At 40.5% G+C, this 15,869-nt stretch overlaps 2 protein-coding genes across 2 annotated transcripts; one reads left to right on the top strand and one right to left on the bottom strand.

Moving 5' to 3' along the window:
* Positions 1 to 378: 378 nt before the first annotated feature.
* rac1b (Rac family small GTPase 1b) lies at positions 379 to 6,023 on the bottom strand. The gene is made up of 6 exons (XM_030058503.1): positions 5,698 to 6,023; positions 4,389 to 4,460; positions 3,683 to 3,800; positions 3,370 to 3,432; positions 2,621 to 2,780; positions 379 to 2,393 (listed from the first exon to the last, which is right to left on the bottom strand). The coding sequence occupies exons 1-6, from the start codon at positions 5,730 to 5,732 to the stop codon at positions 2,263 to 2,265; spliced, it is 579 nt and encodes a 192-aa protein (XP_029914363.1). The 5' UTR covers positions 5,733 to 6,023; the 3' UTR covers positions 379 to 2,262.
* A 373-nt stretch (positions 6,024 to 6,396) lies between these two features.
* smim10l3 (small integral membrane protein 10 like 3) lies at positions 6,397 to 8,812 on the top strand. Its single transcript, XM_030058504.1, has 2 exons — positions 6,397 to 6,796; positions 7,707 to 8,812. Exons 1-2 carry the CDS (start codon positions 6,611 to 6,613, stop codon positions 7,725 to 7,727), a joined length of 207 nt encoding a protein of 68 aa, XP_029914364.1. The 5' UTR covers positions 6,397 to 6,610; the 3' UTR covers positions 7,728 to 8,812.
* Positions 8,813 to 15,869: the final 7,057 nt, after the last annotated feature.

Below are 15,869 nucleotides of genomic sequence, written 5' to 3'. Positions count from 1 at the left end.
TGAGGGGAATGACATACAACAAAGTGACGGGCCACATTTACACCCAGGATGTCACATTTACATGATGGGCTTTGAGAGCATGACACTCTAGTAAAGTCAAAGTCATAAAGTTGTGTCCACAGTTCTGAAGGAAATACATCCGTTACCTGTACACCATGAAACCACTTTGACATAAGCCACACCTGAGGGAGGGAAATACACGCTTTGGCCTTGCATATCTATGATTACCATAACAGGTAATTAAAGTACTGAAATTAATAAGTCTGTGGGTGAAGCATATTTAGGCTTTTCAGTTCTCTATTTGTACCATTACCACTATCACACTGTTGCCTCTGAAATTCAAAACACGGGTGCACACTGTGAGAGGGGCAAAATTTGGTTAGTTTTATCGGAATTTATTGGCTTTTTCAAAAAGTGACAATAGCTTTATCCATAAAACTAAAGGGTCACAACATTGGCTTGAATTGGAGCACAGCTTGATGTCCGAATACATTACAGATGAGCAACATCATGTTCTTTACCCCTGATCTAGTAGTTCAAATACATTTGTAAATATGCAAAAAAATATAACTGTAGCAATTCTAACCTTAGTTTTCAGTATATGTTGCACATACATGCTATCAGCATTAATTACAAAAAGCTAGGCTTGTAAGGGAGATTAAGGTAGCGTTAACTGTAGGAGGTAATAAACAAAGGATATTCATAGTGTTAGTCTTACAATACAGTGAGTGAAGTGTAATTTCTGTGAAGAAAAAGAATGATACAAAAGTCAATCACATGATTATAACAAAAGGATGAGTATGCTGATACTACATCATAACCAACAGTAGCTTTGATACTGTTATAGCAGGGATTAATGCTCTCTCTTAGTGACATCGCTTAGCCAGTAGTGATGCTATTAAAATCAAGTGTGCTACTCACAACGAATGAATGTGTTGCACGAAAGGTTTCTGATAAATGCCCATAGACCATTAAAGGTACTCTTGTTTCCCACCACCCAAAATATTTCTAACACCAGGAGGGTATTCCACAGAGCAGGATTACAAAGTTAGCCAGGTTACTGTCGAAAATATTATGCTAGATCTTGGTCATAGGTACTTGAATTTATGAAATAAAACTAGAATGAAAATTTTAGGAATATAATTAAGTCATCCACATTGGTAACTGAAAACAAGTTTCGTAAGATATTTATGCCATATTAACTTTTTAGATTGTTATCTGGCTCATTTGCTAATCTTGTTTTGTGGAATACTCCCCAGAACCGACATAATCCAAAATCTAATATAAAGTATTCAGCGCTGCACTATAGGCAACTTTACAGTTGGGACAACTCTGGGGGGACGTGTTGAAAAGAGAAAAGAAGAATACCATACTCTTGACGGGTCCAATGGGAGCCAAACACATGAAATACTGGATTGTGATTTCTTTTAAGGGATTTATAGCATTGTTGGCATCAGCAGACTTATTCCCAGCCTTAATTTTCAATATTAACAACATGACAATTATGTCTCAGCCTGGGTGTCATTCACATAGGACTGGAAACTAATGAGCACTACCGGTGAAAAGATCATGGTACATTAACAGTAATTTGAGGCAAAAGAACTTCACAGATGTTTACTTCAAGTTCCTCGGTTACATAGCGGTTACACGTGACTGCCCTCACAAATTGAAAATGAAATCAATAAAATGCCACCCATCATGTAGCTGAACCCTTATGTGTAGTGCACAACGGCAAACTGTAAGATGTACCGAAAGGTGTAAAGGACTGAGATAACACAAAGGTTTTCTTGTCAGCTGAAAAACACCATCTGATATCTGCAGAATGTATTTGGCAATATTTCTTCCACTCAAAATAAACCACCAAGACTGTAAACAAACAAGATGGACTACCAGTGGAAGAACAAATTGAAAACATTCCACGGTCCATTTTTATAAAACTTCCCATCCATTTTAGAAGGCCTCAGGAATTTCATCATTTCATAGTCAGTCTTGTCTATATGTGTATGTAGTGAATGTTAGGAAAAAAAAAATAGGGTCTATCATCATCAAAACCCTTATTGTAGATTTGCGGCATGTCATTTTTTTTTTCATTGTAATGGTTGGTAGAACTACTGTAGCTACACTTTTACAGAAGAAAAGATTCTGAAGTACACTGCTTTTGTGTAAGTGTATGTATGTATGTCTGTGTTTTTTTTCTTCCTGTGTCTTTTCCCACCCTCACCACTAGCGGTCATGTTCCCCCATATCCTTTCCAGTGAAATCTTAGAGGAGGGAGCACTTCCTCTTCCTCTTCTTGACGGGAGGAGGGCAGAGGACGGCCCGGATGGCCTCATCGAACACAGTTTTAAGGCCACGCTGAGTCAGGGCAGAACACTCCAGGTACTTGACTGAACCTGAGGAAACAAAAGAGAAAGAACCATTTTTTAATTTAAAACATTTGTGTGAAATTTTCCAGGTTAACACCACTTATCCCTGAAGATATAAAGTCAATAAAATCATTCCTAACCATTTTTATTGGTTGGCCTTTTTTTTATTTTAAGAATTTGGTATTATTTAAAATTTTACCATGGCCTGTACTATAGCAGACCAAATAGAGAATTCCATAAAAAAGTGTTGGTACCAATCTCTTTGGCCATGGCCAGGCCTTGGGGATAGGTGATCGGAGCGAGTTTCTTCTCCTTCAGTTTCTCAATGGTGTCCTTGTCGTCTCTCAGATCCAGCTTGGTACCCACAAGGATGATAGGAGTGTTGGGACAATGGTGTCTCACCTCAGGATACCACTGTGCAGAGACCACAACAGAGACAACATCAATAGCCTGTCTGTGTTAAACTGCTAAAGTTATCTTAACAGTACATATCTTAATGCACTATACATTAATTAAGCTTGTTGATTACATACCAGTGATACACAGTACCTGAGTGCAAATAAAGAATTGAGCAAATCTTATAAAAACACTCCATGATTGACACTGCACAATTAATTAAAAACGAATAAACTCCTACATAAAACAATCCAGTTTGATCCCATGTTTTGGTGTATAAATTAACTTGTCCATTGTTAAAAAGTGGCATTTAATTCAGAAGAAATTTTATAAAATAGTATCTCAGCTTTCAGAATTTTTCAGTGAGAAGTCAGAAATGACTTCTTACTGAAAAATCTACAATATTGAAAACTGTCTGCATACTGCACTACAATTTACATGGGGTTGGCAATATTCGAAAAATGATTGCAATATCTTTTGTCAATACTGTGCAGCCTTAATGGATATCCAAGTTGTGATGGAAGGTCAATCAATATCAGACTGTGAGGTGCCTCTTATTGCCTCACAGGCTTTATTTCCTGCCCAAAAAGGAATTGCATCGACTCACCTTGGCACGGACGTTTTCAAACGAGGCAGGACTCACAAGTGAAAAACAGATGAGGAACACATCCTGGAGAGACAGACATGTTGCAATCAGAGACCATAGCCATCACTTCCTTTATGGAACTGAGCAGAAGGCTCCTGTGTTCATGTCACACACAGGATTGGTTTCTTTCTTTTTACAATCCTTTTTCCTCGTACAAATCTCAGACATTCACATGTGGGTTACGTACAGACGCTTCAACCATCAAAACATGCTTAATGGCAACTAAGAGAAATACAAAATGTGCAACATGATACTGCATTGTCTATTATTGTACCGTCTGTGGATAGGAGAGTGGGCGGAGTCGATCATAGTCTTCTTGTCCTGCTGTATCCCAAAGGCCCAAGTTCACTGGCTTCCCATCCACCATCACATTGGCGGAGTAGTTGTCGAATCTGAGAAGTGAAAATGTGGGAATGATTTAAGCCTAACACACTTGATAACCACATTTTTTTCCCTTTTAGAGGATCTACTAGTCATGCCATAAGAAAGTTCAACTTTAACTTCAAGTCTTGAGGTGTAAAACCATTCAAGTTGTTAATTACTTTGATTTATTATTTTCACTTGTATGTTTTGTTCTCCCTTGAAAATTACCCATGATAGCATCTGACTCAGCTTAACAGAAAGCTTGTTCTTCAACCGTTTACAGAGCCATTCCATTGGCAAACAGTGACACAGATCAAAGTCGCACCCACAGCTCGCCTACAATCAGATAAGGTGCAGGAGTTCCTCATGACTTCCCAAATAACTAATTTCTGAGCTGATTCTCTATGCCGAGTTCCACTACCTGGCAGACAGTAACCTGATCTGCCAGCGCCCAAATTTCCATCTAAAAAGCAAAGGAAGGCTGGCTATCAACACCCAACTTTTCTATAGAGTAATTATGTGGTAATCAGTGGAACCTGAAAGAAGGGTGGAGTGAATGGTATGGTGCTTGTGAGCTTTCAGTGCCCCCCAACCCCCAGGGCTGATGTGATACTCACACTGTGGGGATGTATTCTCCAGGAAAGGCATTGGTGGTGTAGCTGATGAGCAGGCATGTCTTACCCACAGCTCTGAAAGGGGTAGGGAAAGAAAGATGACATCAGCTGTTTATGATTCCCTCCAAGACCATTTGCCATAATGTCACATATATCAATTCAGGGACTGAATTCATTGGGTTTTCCAATTTAAAATAGGCTAACTGAATAAAGAGCCAAGCACATCACCCATTACAATCTCAAAGGAGAGAATCAACCCTCCTCTGACACATAAGCAGGGCCCTGTTTTTTTTTTTTTTTTTTTTTTTTTAAACTTTAACTTGGGACAACAAGGGCATAGGTAATAACCCATGCGATTAATTATTCAAGATTTGCACTAACAACATTACACATACACAATGCAGTGGTAATTTTCCAATCAATAACTGTATGTACAATGAATATGAAACCTACAAAGCTAACAAATCAAGCAATATATTAAAGTAAAACTAAAACTAAATAAATCTAACACAGACCTAGCCATATCTAATGACTCTCATTCTCCTGCTGTGGTATCCACCACACCCAGACCAAGAAGTTGAGTGAATATAACTTCCCACATATTAACAAGCAGGACAGTAGGAACGGATTGCTGAAGCCATTTGCTGCCATAAACCAAAAGCCTCTGGCACAGCCAAAAATTTGCAGAAAATTTAACAGAATGAGCTCCTGGGCACCATCTTACTCCGCTGCAAAACCACTGCGGACTTAACAGACACAAACAAGGAGCTTAACTTTTCAAATTTCTCAACTGTAGCCTCACTACTTGTAAACATGGATTTTAACCATCTGGCTGGTTAAGACGGAGAGGTGAAGTATGCGCACTGGCGTTTCACTCCCACGTCCCAGGCGGGAGGAAAAATAATTAAACTGGGTTAATCGAGAGATTAGCCTACAACATGCCTATCGGTATACTCTTCCTCCCAATACACGGTGTAATACATTTAGCAGAATTTAAAAAAAAAAGAAAAAACGCTGAATTTACTGGCATACTATTCGGCGATTGAGTGCTAAATTCCACCGATAATTTCATGATTTACGGCGAGTAATTGGTTAGTTAAAACTTCAGCGGAAACAGTTGTGTGTAGCGTTAACAAAATATCATCCACGACATGTAAACAGGTCGTTATCGTTAGCCGGCTATCTTTCCCCCCTTTTAGGAAAAAAAGAAATCTGCAACAAAATGCACAGTTCCCTGTACGCTATTTTTAGCTAGAGTTAGCCTATTCCACAGATGGGAGGCACAAATCACTGACCGCTTCGATTAACTTACCCGTCCCCGACAACGACACACTTTATGGCCTGCATTGCGCCGTAGCTAGAAGAATGTCGTCTGTGGCCGCTAAGTTAGCTTGGGAGCCAGCTAACGTTAGCTTCACAACTCTTTTCTTTGTCCGAACTTGCTCGCTTGCGAAATGTCCCCCAACAGCGTCGCACGGATCGGCGTTGGTGCCACAACGGATCCCCGCGGATATCGATACGGCTTTGTCGAAAACTTACAATAACTTATCTGCCACTTTTACACAACTTTTACTTGGAAATTCCCTCACAACATTCCCATGCTTTCGTGAGCTGGTCTGGAGGCTATGAAGCAAAACAGCGGCCACCACCCCTGAGAAGAAAAAAAAAAAAAACTGAAGGCACCACCACCACCAGATGCTGCATCCGGTGCACTAGCTAGTTAGCTTAGCTGGCTACAGTAGCTACGCCCACACAAACTTCGACGGTTGTGAAGTGTCCCAAACAAACAGCTAGCCGTCCGCCGTTCAACTTTGCCGACATGCATATAATAATAGAGTGTAAAGTTGTAGTCACTGGGATATTTCCAAAAGGTGGCGATAACTTTGGTAGCTAAAAGATAACATGAAAAGACGGAGCTGTTACAGTGTAACACCAACCGGGGACATGACGTCACCTCTACAGTTACTTTAGCATCCGTGTGTCACACTGTTATACGTCCGCCAAAGCCTATCGGCCAGATTGTGGGTGTTGTAGCCGAGGAGAGCCCGAGTCTGTTTGGGGTGGAGTAGCTGCTGCCCAGCAAGCTAACACTAGCAGGAGCGAAGAATGGAGCTCGGTGTCAGTCGGTGATAGAAATATGCACCGTCACATGTCATTCACCCCCTCGCCAGGTGTTTGTAGTGAATCACAGTAGGGTTAGCAGCCGCCGCGACAGGCTTCGTCTTATGGCGGCTCTATCATATTTAACGTTAGTGTTCCGGTTCTCGGGGTCCGCCGGTCGGACCTACGGAGTGTTTTCCAAAGGCTTGACGAGGACTTTGTTGATATTTTTCGATCTCGCATGGCGACTGCGAATCAGATTTCCGTACATCTACCTCATCGCCTCGATGATTTTCAACGTCAGATTACAGGTAGCGTACTTCAACACACTTTATCGCCACTTGCGCAGTCAAATCTGTAGCTAACCTATTTTTATTTTATTTATTTTTTTTTATGCCGAGGCAGATAACAAATGATAGCTTGCAAGCATTAACAAAGCAACAGCTGATTGGCAAGGAGCAGACGAATAACGTCAACCCACTAACCTCCAGCGATTTAAATGAAAACACAATTATGCCTTTACAGCTTGTTATATTATTATCGTCACGTGTGTCAAGATCTATGAATGCATCTCTCATTTTAATGAATGTGTGTGATTTGCCTTGCTTATTATCTCACCCACGCTCGTTTTCCTTTAACCCAACTGTCAGCATCAAACTTACTAACTTTTTATCGATTAGGATCAGTTTAAACCACTAGAAAATTATTATAACAATAATTGTTATCCAAGATAATGTGTCAGGTGCTTTATGTGTTTTGTTGACTGATAGCCCTTCACACAAAACGCGACCCATCCCACTCAACCCGTCTTATACGTGAAAGGTCTTGTGTTAGTCATGTTTTTTCTCTGCTCTATGCCATATGAAGTGGGGTCTTTATGTGAGGCAAGGGTCCCATAGCAGAGGGAAGTTTTTAGATGATTAAAAATGGCATCTTAACGTTCCTCAGCATCTTCCTGAACAGCTAAAACAAATATGACTAAAATATTGATCTTCCTTCTATACAGGTAAAAAAGCCTGGGGTCAAATATGCCCCAAAGAAACACTGATATTTATAAAATGTGTAAAGGACATTGAAAACTTATTATCATGTTAGTTTTATGTTTACCCACTTACCCCCGTTAGATTAGGAAAAGTCATGAAATTTGAAGCCAAAAAAACAATGTTAATTGACCCCAAAGATAATAGGCGGGTTAAGCCTGACAGCTATGTCTGTTCACAGGTACATATCGAAATCCACTGAATCTACAATGCCTGCTTCTGGACTCAAGACCTTGTGTGTGTTATTGTGAGCACCGTCACTTTGCAGCCCTCTGAGCCAGACACTGCACAGCGATGTGGTGGAAGAGGATACTAATTCCACGGATTGGCATGACAGTGCAACAAAGTGACACGGCTGCTGTCTCACTCAGCCTTTGTCACAAGAGCCCAGTGCCTTTGTGAGGAAAGGACACCAGCAACGTCCTGAACATTAGCTGGGGGCGAGTGGTGATATGTGAGGGTTGGGGGAAAGACACCACACACTCATACTTGTGACTTGCCAGCAGAGATTGTGGAGCCACTCGTCCTGTCCATGGAGACCGTGATGGTGATGGATGAACAGTGGAGTTTTACACTGCCTTTTCTGTCGATGACACGGACTGACCAATGGATTTGATCGTGAAAATGGAATGAATGTTACTCTGGGACTTTATAGTCATGCTTTATTGTCTGAGTTTGACATGTATCTTAATTAGGCCTCTCATGTATACATCTCGCAGAAAAAGAAAACTGGAATCATGTCACGTTGCTCTAGTTTAAAACCTAAATATCTACACTGCATGCCACAGACGAGCATGTTTGCTGCCCTCAGTGGTTTAGTCACCTTATTTGAGATCATTACAAATGGGTGGCATGGGTGGGGCTGACTATAAGGGGCGGTTTAAATGTAAACCATGGGAAACTGTGAATGGTCCTCTAACAGGTGGACTTTGTTAGGAAATAATGAGTGTTTGTTGTATAATACAGTACCTTTATGGAATATCCACCAATGTTTGGAAATTTGCAGAATAAGGAGAGGCCTGTGCCCTCACTACATGTTTGTCAATTTGTTGTGCAGTCATTAGGGAAATCAGTGCATGTCCTCTTTGTGTTCTGACACGATTTGTCACAGTCACTTTTGTGTATCTGCATTTCAGTGGCACTTGAAAGGTGGCATTAGAAAATGTTACCTTCAAAGTTTTTTGTTCGTTGCATTATCTTCCATATTTCTGTGACGCATTTGTGGTTACTGAAGTAAGGGTACGGATAAATGAATTTGGGAACTAATACATTTATGAAATAACCATTCTCAGTCTTTTTTATTATTAATGGGGACTAAGGGCTGAATTATTGTTACTGTCTTGAATCACTGAGGCACACCACATAACTACAGCTAAAAGAGAAGTTAAAGTTTACTGTAACTTTAACTTGGAACTGTACTTTAACTTGGAACTGTACCTTAAATGAATCATTGGTGCTAACTTTTTCTAGGTAAAGCAACTTCATAAATTACTGGCGCAGGCTTATCCTTTTGATTTAATCTAATTATTTCAGAAGTTCTCCAGGGATGATCTGAAGTACCTTGAACAACCTCCCTTTAACTACCTCATTATTCTTACATCTTCTAACTGGAGGTAGCCCTGCAGTGTTTTGGGGGGGCGTGCCTCAGGGACAGCAGGGCACGTAGCACATACTGTGTGCACAAGTATGTATAACAGCTTTTAAACCAGTGGAGGGTTTTTGTCATTCCTGTGACTGGGACAGTGGAAATTGAGTGTGCATTTATATTCATAATACCCAGGCACATTGCCTCACAATCCAGAAGATCAAAGCTGGTGGCGTTTCTGTTGTAGTTGATACTATTTTGTTGGTTTAATTGTAGCATTTGAACTCCTTCAAGAAGACTAGGTAATCCACTCCCTTCAGTATTTTTTTCTCTTCTTATTTGCTTTGTAGGTAAGCAAAAAGGAAGACAGTAGCAAATGTTTTTGCAAGATGTTCAAGGATAATGCTGGTAAAAGCATGGGAGTGTAGGGTACATCTGGTTCCAAAGGCTCCTCTTCAGTGCTAAAGTGTTTCTGTCTGTGAACACATGCTCATTATTTAATTACAAGCATTAATTTGCTGTAGCTGCAACCACATACTCTACTGAATTCAACGATGCCTCCCATGAGAGTCTACAACAAATGGTTTATATATTATGAAATGAGGCGTGGCTAAAACATAGGGGCAGGTCAAACTGTCACCAATGAAGGTGTCTGTGTGTGTATGTGTGTATATCAGTTTGGCCATGTTACATGAATCTATTCAGAAGTTATTTTTGTGATAGGCCATTCTCATTCCCACTGCCATGCTCCCTTTTAGCCAGTTGGCAGGAACACAAACACACACCTTCACAGACACACACACACACACACACACACACACACACACACACACACACACACACACACACTTGACCTCCATGCCAGACTTCAGCCTCCTAGGGCAAAAACTGTAGCTGCCAAAGGGTGTGGAAATTTTTTTGAACCAACTGACAGAGCGAGCTGTGGAGCTACCAGTTGCAGCTAAAAAATGTTGGAACTGTATGAAAGCTTAAAATACAGTGAATCACAGATAAGATATCCACAAGTATACACTCACACACATTTTGACAACACACATTTACCTTACTTTTCAAAGTAAGTTAGTGATAATACATTTTCACATGTTTTTAACATTTAAAAATGTGACTCATTGCTAAATGGGTGGATGACCCTGCTTCCTTGAAGTTGTCCACTCAGCAGTTCAGAAAACACACCAGAAAAGAGGAAGCTTAACTGGGTTAAACAGCCACTTTAAATCTGAGAAGTATGCATGACTACCATGCACTGCTATCATAGCCATGCAGTCATGTTTTAAGGTTTCCATACTCTGGCCTCTAGATGGTGCCCTGTATCTAAGTTTGTTCCTGTGTTACACCAAGCACCTATATGGCACAGCACATAGAGTTATAAACCATGCATTTTTACCACATAATACAGTATGTTTACATGAAAGCCATACATGAGTCTAAATGCCCCTCTATAAAGTGAAAAAAACACTTAAAAGGCCATGAATTGCGCAAAGCAAAAGAAAAAAAAATGTAAATGTTTTCAACGGCGTTCTCTGAAGGCCATCCAATGGGGTTTGAGGAGCCTCTGCGACAGGAAAATTTAACATTTTTATGCAATAGAGTGTCTTAGCTTGTGATGTGAAAATTGCAGGCTTTGCTGTCGCTGTTATGAACACATCATCAGTTTTCATCTATGAACTGTTTTTGATTTCATCTGTATCTTTGCAGTTTTTTTTCCATGGTGACTTCAGCCCTTTAAGGTATGGTTGGAGAGACTGCAAAAATGATTAATGGTCATAAATTATGCCTGAGGAGTGCAGATGAAGCACCTGATACAACTTTAAACATGTATTTTACTGTTTCTTATATGCTGAGAGAACAGTAACATCTCTCCTTTGATTGATGTACTTTGCTGTTGCCACTGGCCTGGACTGAATTTAATATTACACAGTGCTTTACTGTGAGGATGAATCAGCCAAGACTGGGAGGCAGAACCAGCTGTAGTTCCAGATTTGTCCACAAGGGGGAAGCAGGTCATTACTATATCACCTCCACCCTCCCATCTCTTGAAAACAGACCTCATCAGCTGTCAGGTCCGCTGAGGAGGATACAAGCTGAGACAGGAGAATTACAGAGGTAATGATGGTCAAATGAAAATGCGTGTATAGCACAAGAATATTGTCTCGTATGTTACCAACTCACTAAACGGAAAACCAAATTTGTTTTTGCCATTTGTTTTGCTGCTGTTCTGCTGTCTCATTTCTCCTCACTGTGCCATTTGTACTACCCCACATTGTTTTAAAGAGGCTGAAATTAACATTTTTAGACTTACAATATACTTCATTTCAAAGAGTTTGTATGGCTGCACCTGGAAGCGCACTGTCAGGTCTTTTCATAATTTGCATCTGTTTCATCTTTCTCTGATCTCTATCCAAATTACCGTAGATGGGTAAAAAAAAAAAAAGAAAAAATCATTCCTCACGTCTGTATTTTGGGAGAGTATTTGTCAGTGAACCCTGGCCAGCCTGGCCTTTGGCACTTCACATGGGTGTTCACTTAAGTAGATTTGCGAACTGCTGACACCCTCTCTTTAGCTCCTAATGTCCCCAGCAAACTTCCTAACCAACAGCCAGTCACTCCAATGCCAGGCTACTGTGTAAAATCATCAAGGGTTGCCAAGGCAACTGCATTAGAAAATTCTCCATGTGACAAACCTTCCTACCCGCCCCCTTCCTGGAAAAAGAGGATTTATTTCTCTGGGATTTGCCACAGGAAAATATTTTAATAGGGTTAACACAGAGGACTGGCAAAAACAGAGATCTATAGATGAAGGATAAGTCGGGTTATCTTTACCCTGTTCTCTGCCAACCACCATTTGTACCCCGAGAGAAAAGGGGGGATGTAAAATAAAGATTATATGACAATGTTTTAGCCCTTGGCATTTGTGGCAGTGGCAGCTTGCATGTGCTTTACTTGACAGTGTGTGAAAGAGTGATAATCATACTGCAACTGGATGTGGCAGGGATTCAGTCAAGCCTGCAGTGCAGTGCACTTAATGTATCCGCATACTGTTTCCATACGCATTATCCATAAACTTTTAACAAATGTATCTGTGTGGTACATTACATGTGGTTAAATGGGCCATTTCAGTATGCAAACTTGACCTTTTAGTGGTTTTACCTCTGTCCAGGTTGGATTAAAGACCAGGCTTGCAGGCGCAGAGGTGTGCAGTGTGTCCATGTACAGAACGCTTCTCATGTGTTTAATGGCTCATTTTTAATTCTATGTAGAAGAGGGGAAATACCTTTTTTTTTTTTTTTTTTTTTTTTTTGCAGATGGTTAACTGTCAAGTCTGGTTGAGTTCCTTGTTGTTGTCTAAAAACACTGTCAAATAGAAATTCACAAACCTCATAAACCTGTTCATGAAGGATCCTCTGGCAGACTCAATATGGAGCTCTTTTTGCTTTGTTTAGTCAGTATTTCAATAATTTTGACCTATAAGCCTGTTGTTTATGTGCTAGTTTACAGCTTACCGAGGCAACTGCAGACTTTTTTGGAGGTCTAAGCACCTATTGTTATAGTTTGTATTCTTTTTCTACTTCTTCTCTAATCTTCTTTTTCTGTTTCCAAATCAGAGGCCCAAAATCCCACAGCCATCAAATTTGAGTGGATTGGTTTAAAATCTCTCCTACTAGGTCAAAAAATAAACCAATCAGCCAAATGGTGTCAACCACAATAAGATACTTTACGTTTTCATCCAACAATTGGACGTTTTTTTTTTTCTCTCTTTAATGGGCATGTTAACGACAGATGGGAAGGATGGAGGGGAGGGAAGGTTGTTGATCCTATGGATGTATTTAACCCTGAACAAGGTATTAAAAATGGCAGTCCATTCATTCCAATGAAAGTTGCTGACCCAGCGACAAAGGTCCTGAGCCAGACTTGAACCCAGGATGTTATGAGGACATGAGCCGCAGTCAACAGAGCCACCTGGATGTCCCAGTCATTTTAAACTGTATGGTGTGTCAAACAAAATAATCATTACATTCCTTGGTTTGATGAAAATCCTTGTACATCCTGGTTTTGACTTTTCTGCCATTCATAATTTTATACAAAAGCTCTTCCTTCCAAAATGATGGTTGAATCTTTGTGAAATTGTGTTCACAGCATACACGGACTTACAGCATTACAGTTATAATGCAGCATTTTAAAAAAATTACATCAGACAGTGTAAAACAACCCACAATAAAAGAGTGTAAAATAGACCGACATTAAAATATACTGATAATAAAAGGGATAACTAAGAATGAACATTTAAAAACCGTAATTAACTGCTTGATCTGTATCAGACATCGTCATACACAGTTGCCATCCACTGATTCCATCTTTATTTCCTCTGTTATAAGGCTATCATGTTCCCACATGTTGGTTTAGCTCAGCACTTGACATGTTTGTGCTACTTCTTCAGTTCTAAGTAGGCTTTTAGGTTAAATGTTAAAAAAGTGTACGTCAGAACAGAATGACTTGGTTATTTGTGTGAGTGTGGGAAAACCTTTTGATTTGAAGACATTAGCATAGTGAAATGGAAACTTGAACCTGAGAGCAGCAGACCCATGTTTCTGGCCTTCCTGTGAGCCTTTGACCCGATTGTTTGCTCTGTGCGTAACAGCATCAGGCCATCTCCAGCACTGTGACGTGACGATCATCAGCATGGCCAATGATGACCAGTCTCACGCATTCATAAATTACACACTTTCATATTCCATGTCCATGCAGAGAGAATGGATTACTATTGTTAAATGTAATCAAAACATTAATCCACTTCATTTCAGCTCTGATGCATTAGTCTTTGAGCTGTGATTGTGTGTGATGATCGTGGACCTGTAATAAAGCAGTGATGAGCCCTCCCTCCCTCCCTCCCTCACTCGGTGTTAAGCTCAGTGTGGCTGCAAGTGATTTTGCATCAGGGAAAGTTAACATCATTAGGTCCTCTTTGTGGATATTTAAATTCAGACCGGATCTACAATGTCGATTTCCATACCGTTGACCAGGAAGGAGAGGCGCATGCAAAGCGTGAGCAAGAAAGAGATCAGGTGCTGCGATGAGCTTGGAGCTGACCTCAAAACTGAATCAAAGGAATGGGGGAGGAGAAAATGGGGGGAGCAAGGGAGAGAAATGAAGAGGAGGAGGGAGATTTGTGGTGTTATATTTACTCTAGCCAACATGTGGGACTGAAATAGGTCATACAAGCAAAAGAGCATTCAAATCTGCTTCTATTCTGGAAGGTGTTGCGATGATGACCTTTTTCTGTTTTCGTGATATGATTTGTCTTTTTGTTTTGTTTTCTGTCATTTTCAACATTTCAGCAGTTCTTTGCTGTAGAAGTCGAGTGTTGTAACTCAAAAGAAGTAGCAACAATATCGCTCCTTTTGATTTATAGTCATTGAAATAGTAAGATCCAGTGTACACTATTACAAAACTATAAATATTACCTTTGTGGAGTGAGAATAAATGTTTTGTAGCACCGGTTTAAGACATCCATCAGTTCATCGGTTCATCCACTGGTACAAATAAATTTCAAATACGTAATAGTCAATATGAAATCAACATAGATTTGTTTTCCAGTGTAAATCCTTCACCAGCCTTTGACCTAACAGCTTAAATTCATATCCCACAGATAAATGTTACAAGATCATCAGCTCATCTTGTGACGCTCGGCGGTTCATCTCATGTGATTGTCTGAACCTCAGTTTTGATTGTATATCCTTTATATATCTTTTCATTTCATGACTGAAAGGCCAGATTATAACAGAATGTTTTATAGATGATTTGTTGAGATTTAGAGAATGTACTGTGATCAGAAGAGAAATTCCTGAGGTGATGAGGCTTTAGCTGGCACCTTGTTACGTAACCACAGCAGGGTTTGCATGAAGCTAGATGTCAGGGGCAGCATGCCACACACACACACACACACACACAGGGTTTTACTTACCAGCACGTTCTTGGACTTACACTGCTGCCTTTGTGCGCAGCAGACAGAGTCCAAATAAAGACTCCACTCATATGCGGCCTTGGATCTAACAAATCCAATCAAATTTGCCCTCCAATCTGATGGTGGCAGGAAAGAAACGGCTGAGATGTGGAGTTGGATATCAAACCTAAGTGAAGGAGGAAATCCTGCCGCGCTCTGCTTCCTGTGACCTTTGTCACACACATACACCCGCACTCTCTGGAAAATGGACCCTAACAACAACAACAGGAAGGATGTGTGAAACCCCATCAAACCCCCAGATCTGAACACACTCCCTCTCACTTTTTTGGCCTCTGGTTTGAGGTACACACACATTGAGAGGAAGACAGACTGGGAACTCCCCAAGAATCATAGAGGGAAAGAAATCTCACTTCCTACTCAACCCGGGTTCCACTGTTTACTTTAACATCCCACACACAGCCATCATTGTCACACATGCACCCAAACATGACATTTGGCTTTATCAAAGCAGCTACATGCATTATGCCATCTCTTCTCAATAACCACAACACTTTCCTAAAACCAGCAGGTTCTTTCTTTCTTTTTTTCATTTTTGTGTTGTTTCTCCATCTAAGAGGCGGCAGTAAATCCCAATTTCCTCCCGAACATTTTGTTGGCTGGATCTGTCTGGATGGGAGCGTTTCTCATCGGCCCCTAAATCCCCTTCAGATGCTCACAGGGTAAAGTCAAGGGGGAGGGTGGACGCTTAATATGCTATGGAATGTGATTCTGCTTGATTG

This window comes from Myripristis murdjan, chromosome 8 (assembly GCF_902150065.1).
Source record: "Myripristis murdjan chromosome 8, fMyrMur1.1, whole genome shotgun sequence".
NCBI classification, from domain to species: domain Eukaryota; kingdom Metazoa; phylum Chordata; class Actinopteri; order Holocentriformes; family Holocentridae; genus Myripristis; species Myripristis murdjan.
This window is presented reverse-complemented; position numbering and strand designations above follow the sequence as displayed.

Coding starts and splice junctions, on each gene's coding strand:
- rac1b (XM_030058503.1), bottom strand. CDS start 5,732: ATGCAGGCCATAAAGTGTGTCGTTGTCGGGGACGG. Junction 4,461..5,697: donor TGTGTCGTTGTCGGGGACGG/GTAAGTTAATCG, acceptor TACCCCTTTCAG/AGCTGTGGGTAAGACATGCC. Junction 2,781..3,369: donor TTGAAAACGTCCGTGCCAAG/GTGAGTCGATGC, acceptor GTCTCTGCACAG/TGGTATCCTGAGGTGAGACA.
- smim10l3 (XM_030058504.1), top strand. CDS start 6,611: ATGGCGGCTCTATCATATTTAACGTTAGTGTTCCGGTTCTCGGGGTCC. Junction 6,797..7,706: donor TTTTCAACGTCAGATTACAG/GTAGCGTACTTC, acceptor GTCTGTTCACAG/GTACATATCGAAATCCACTG.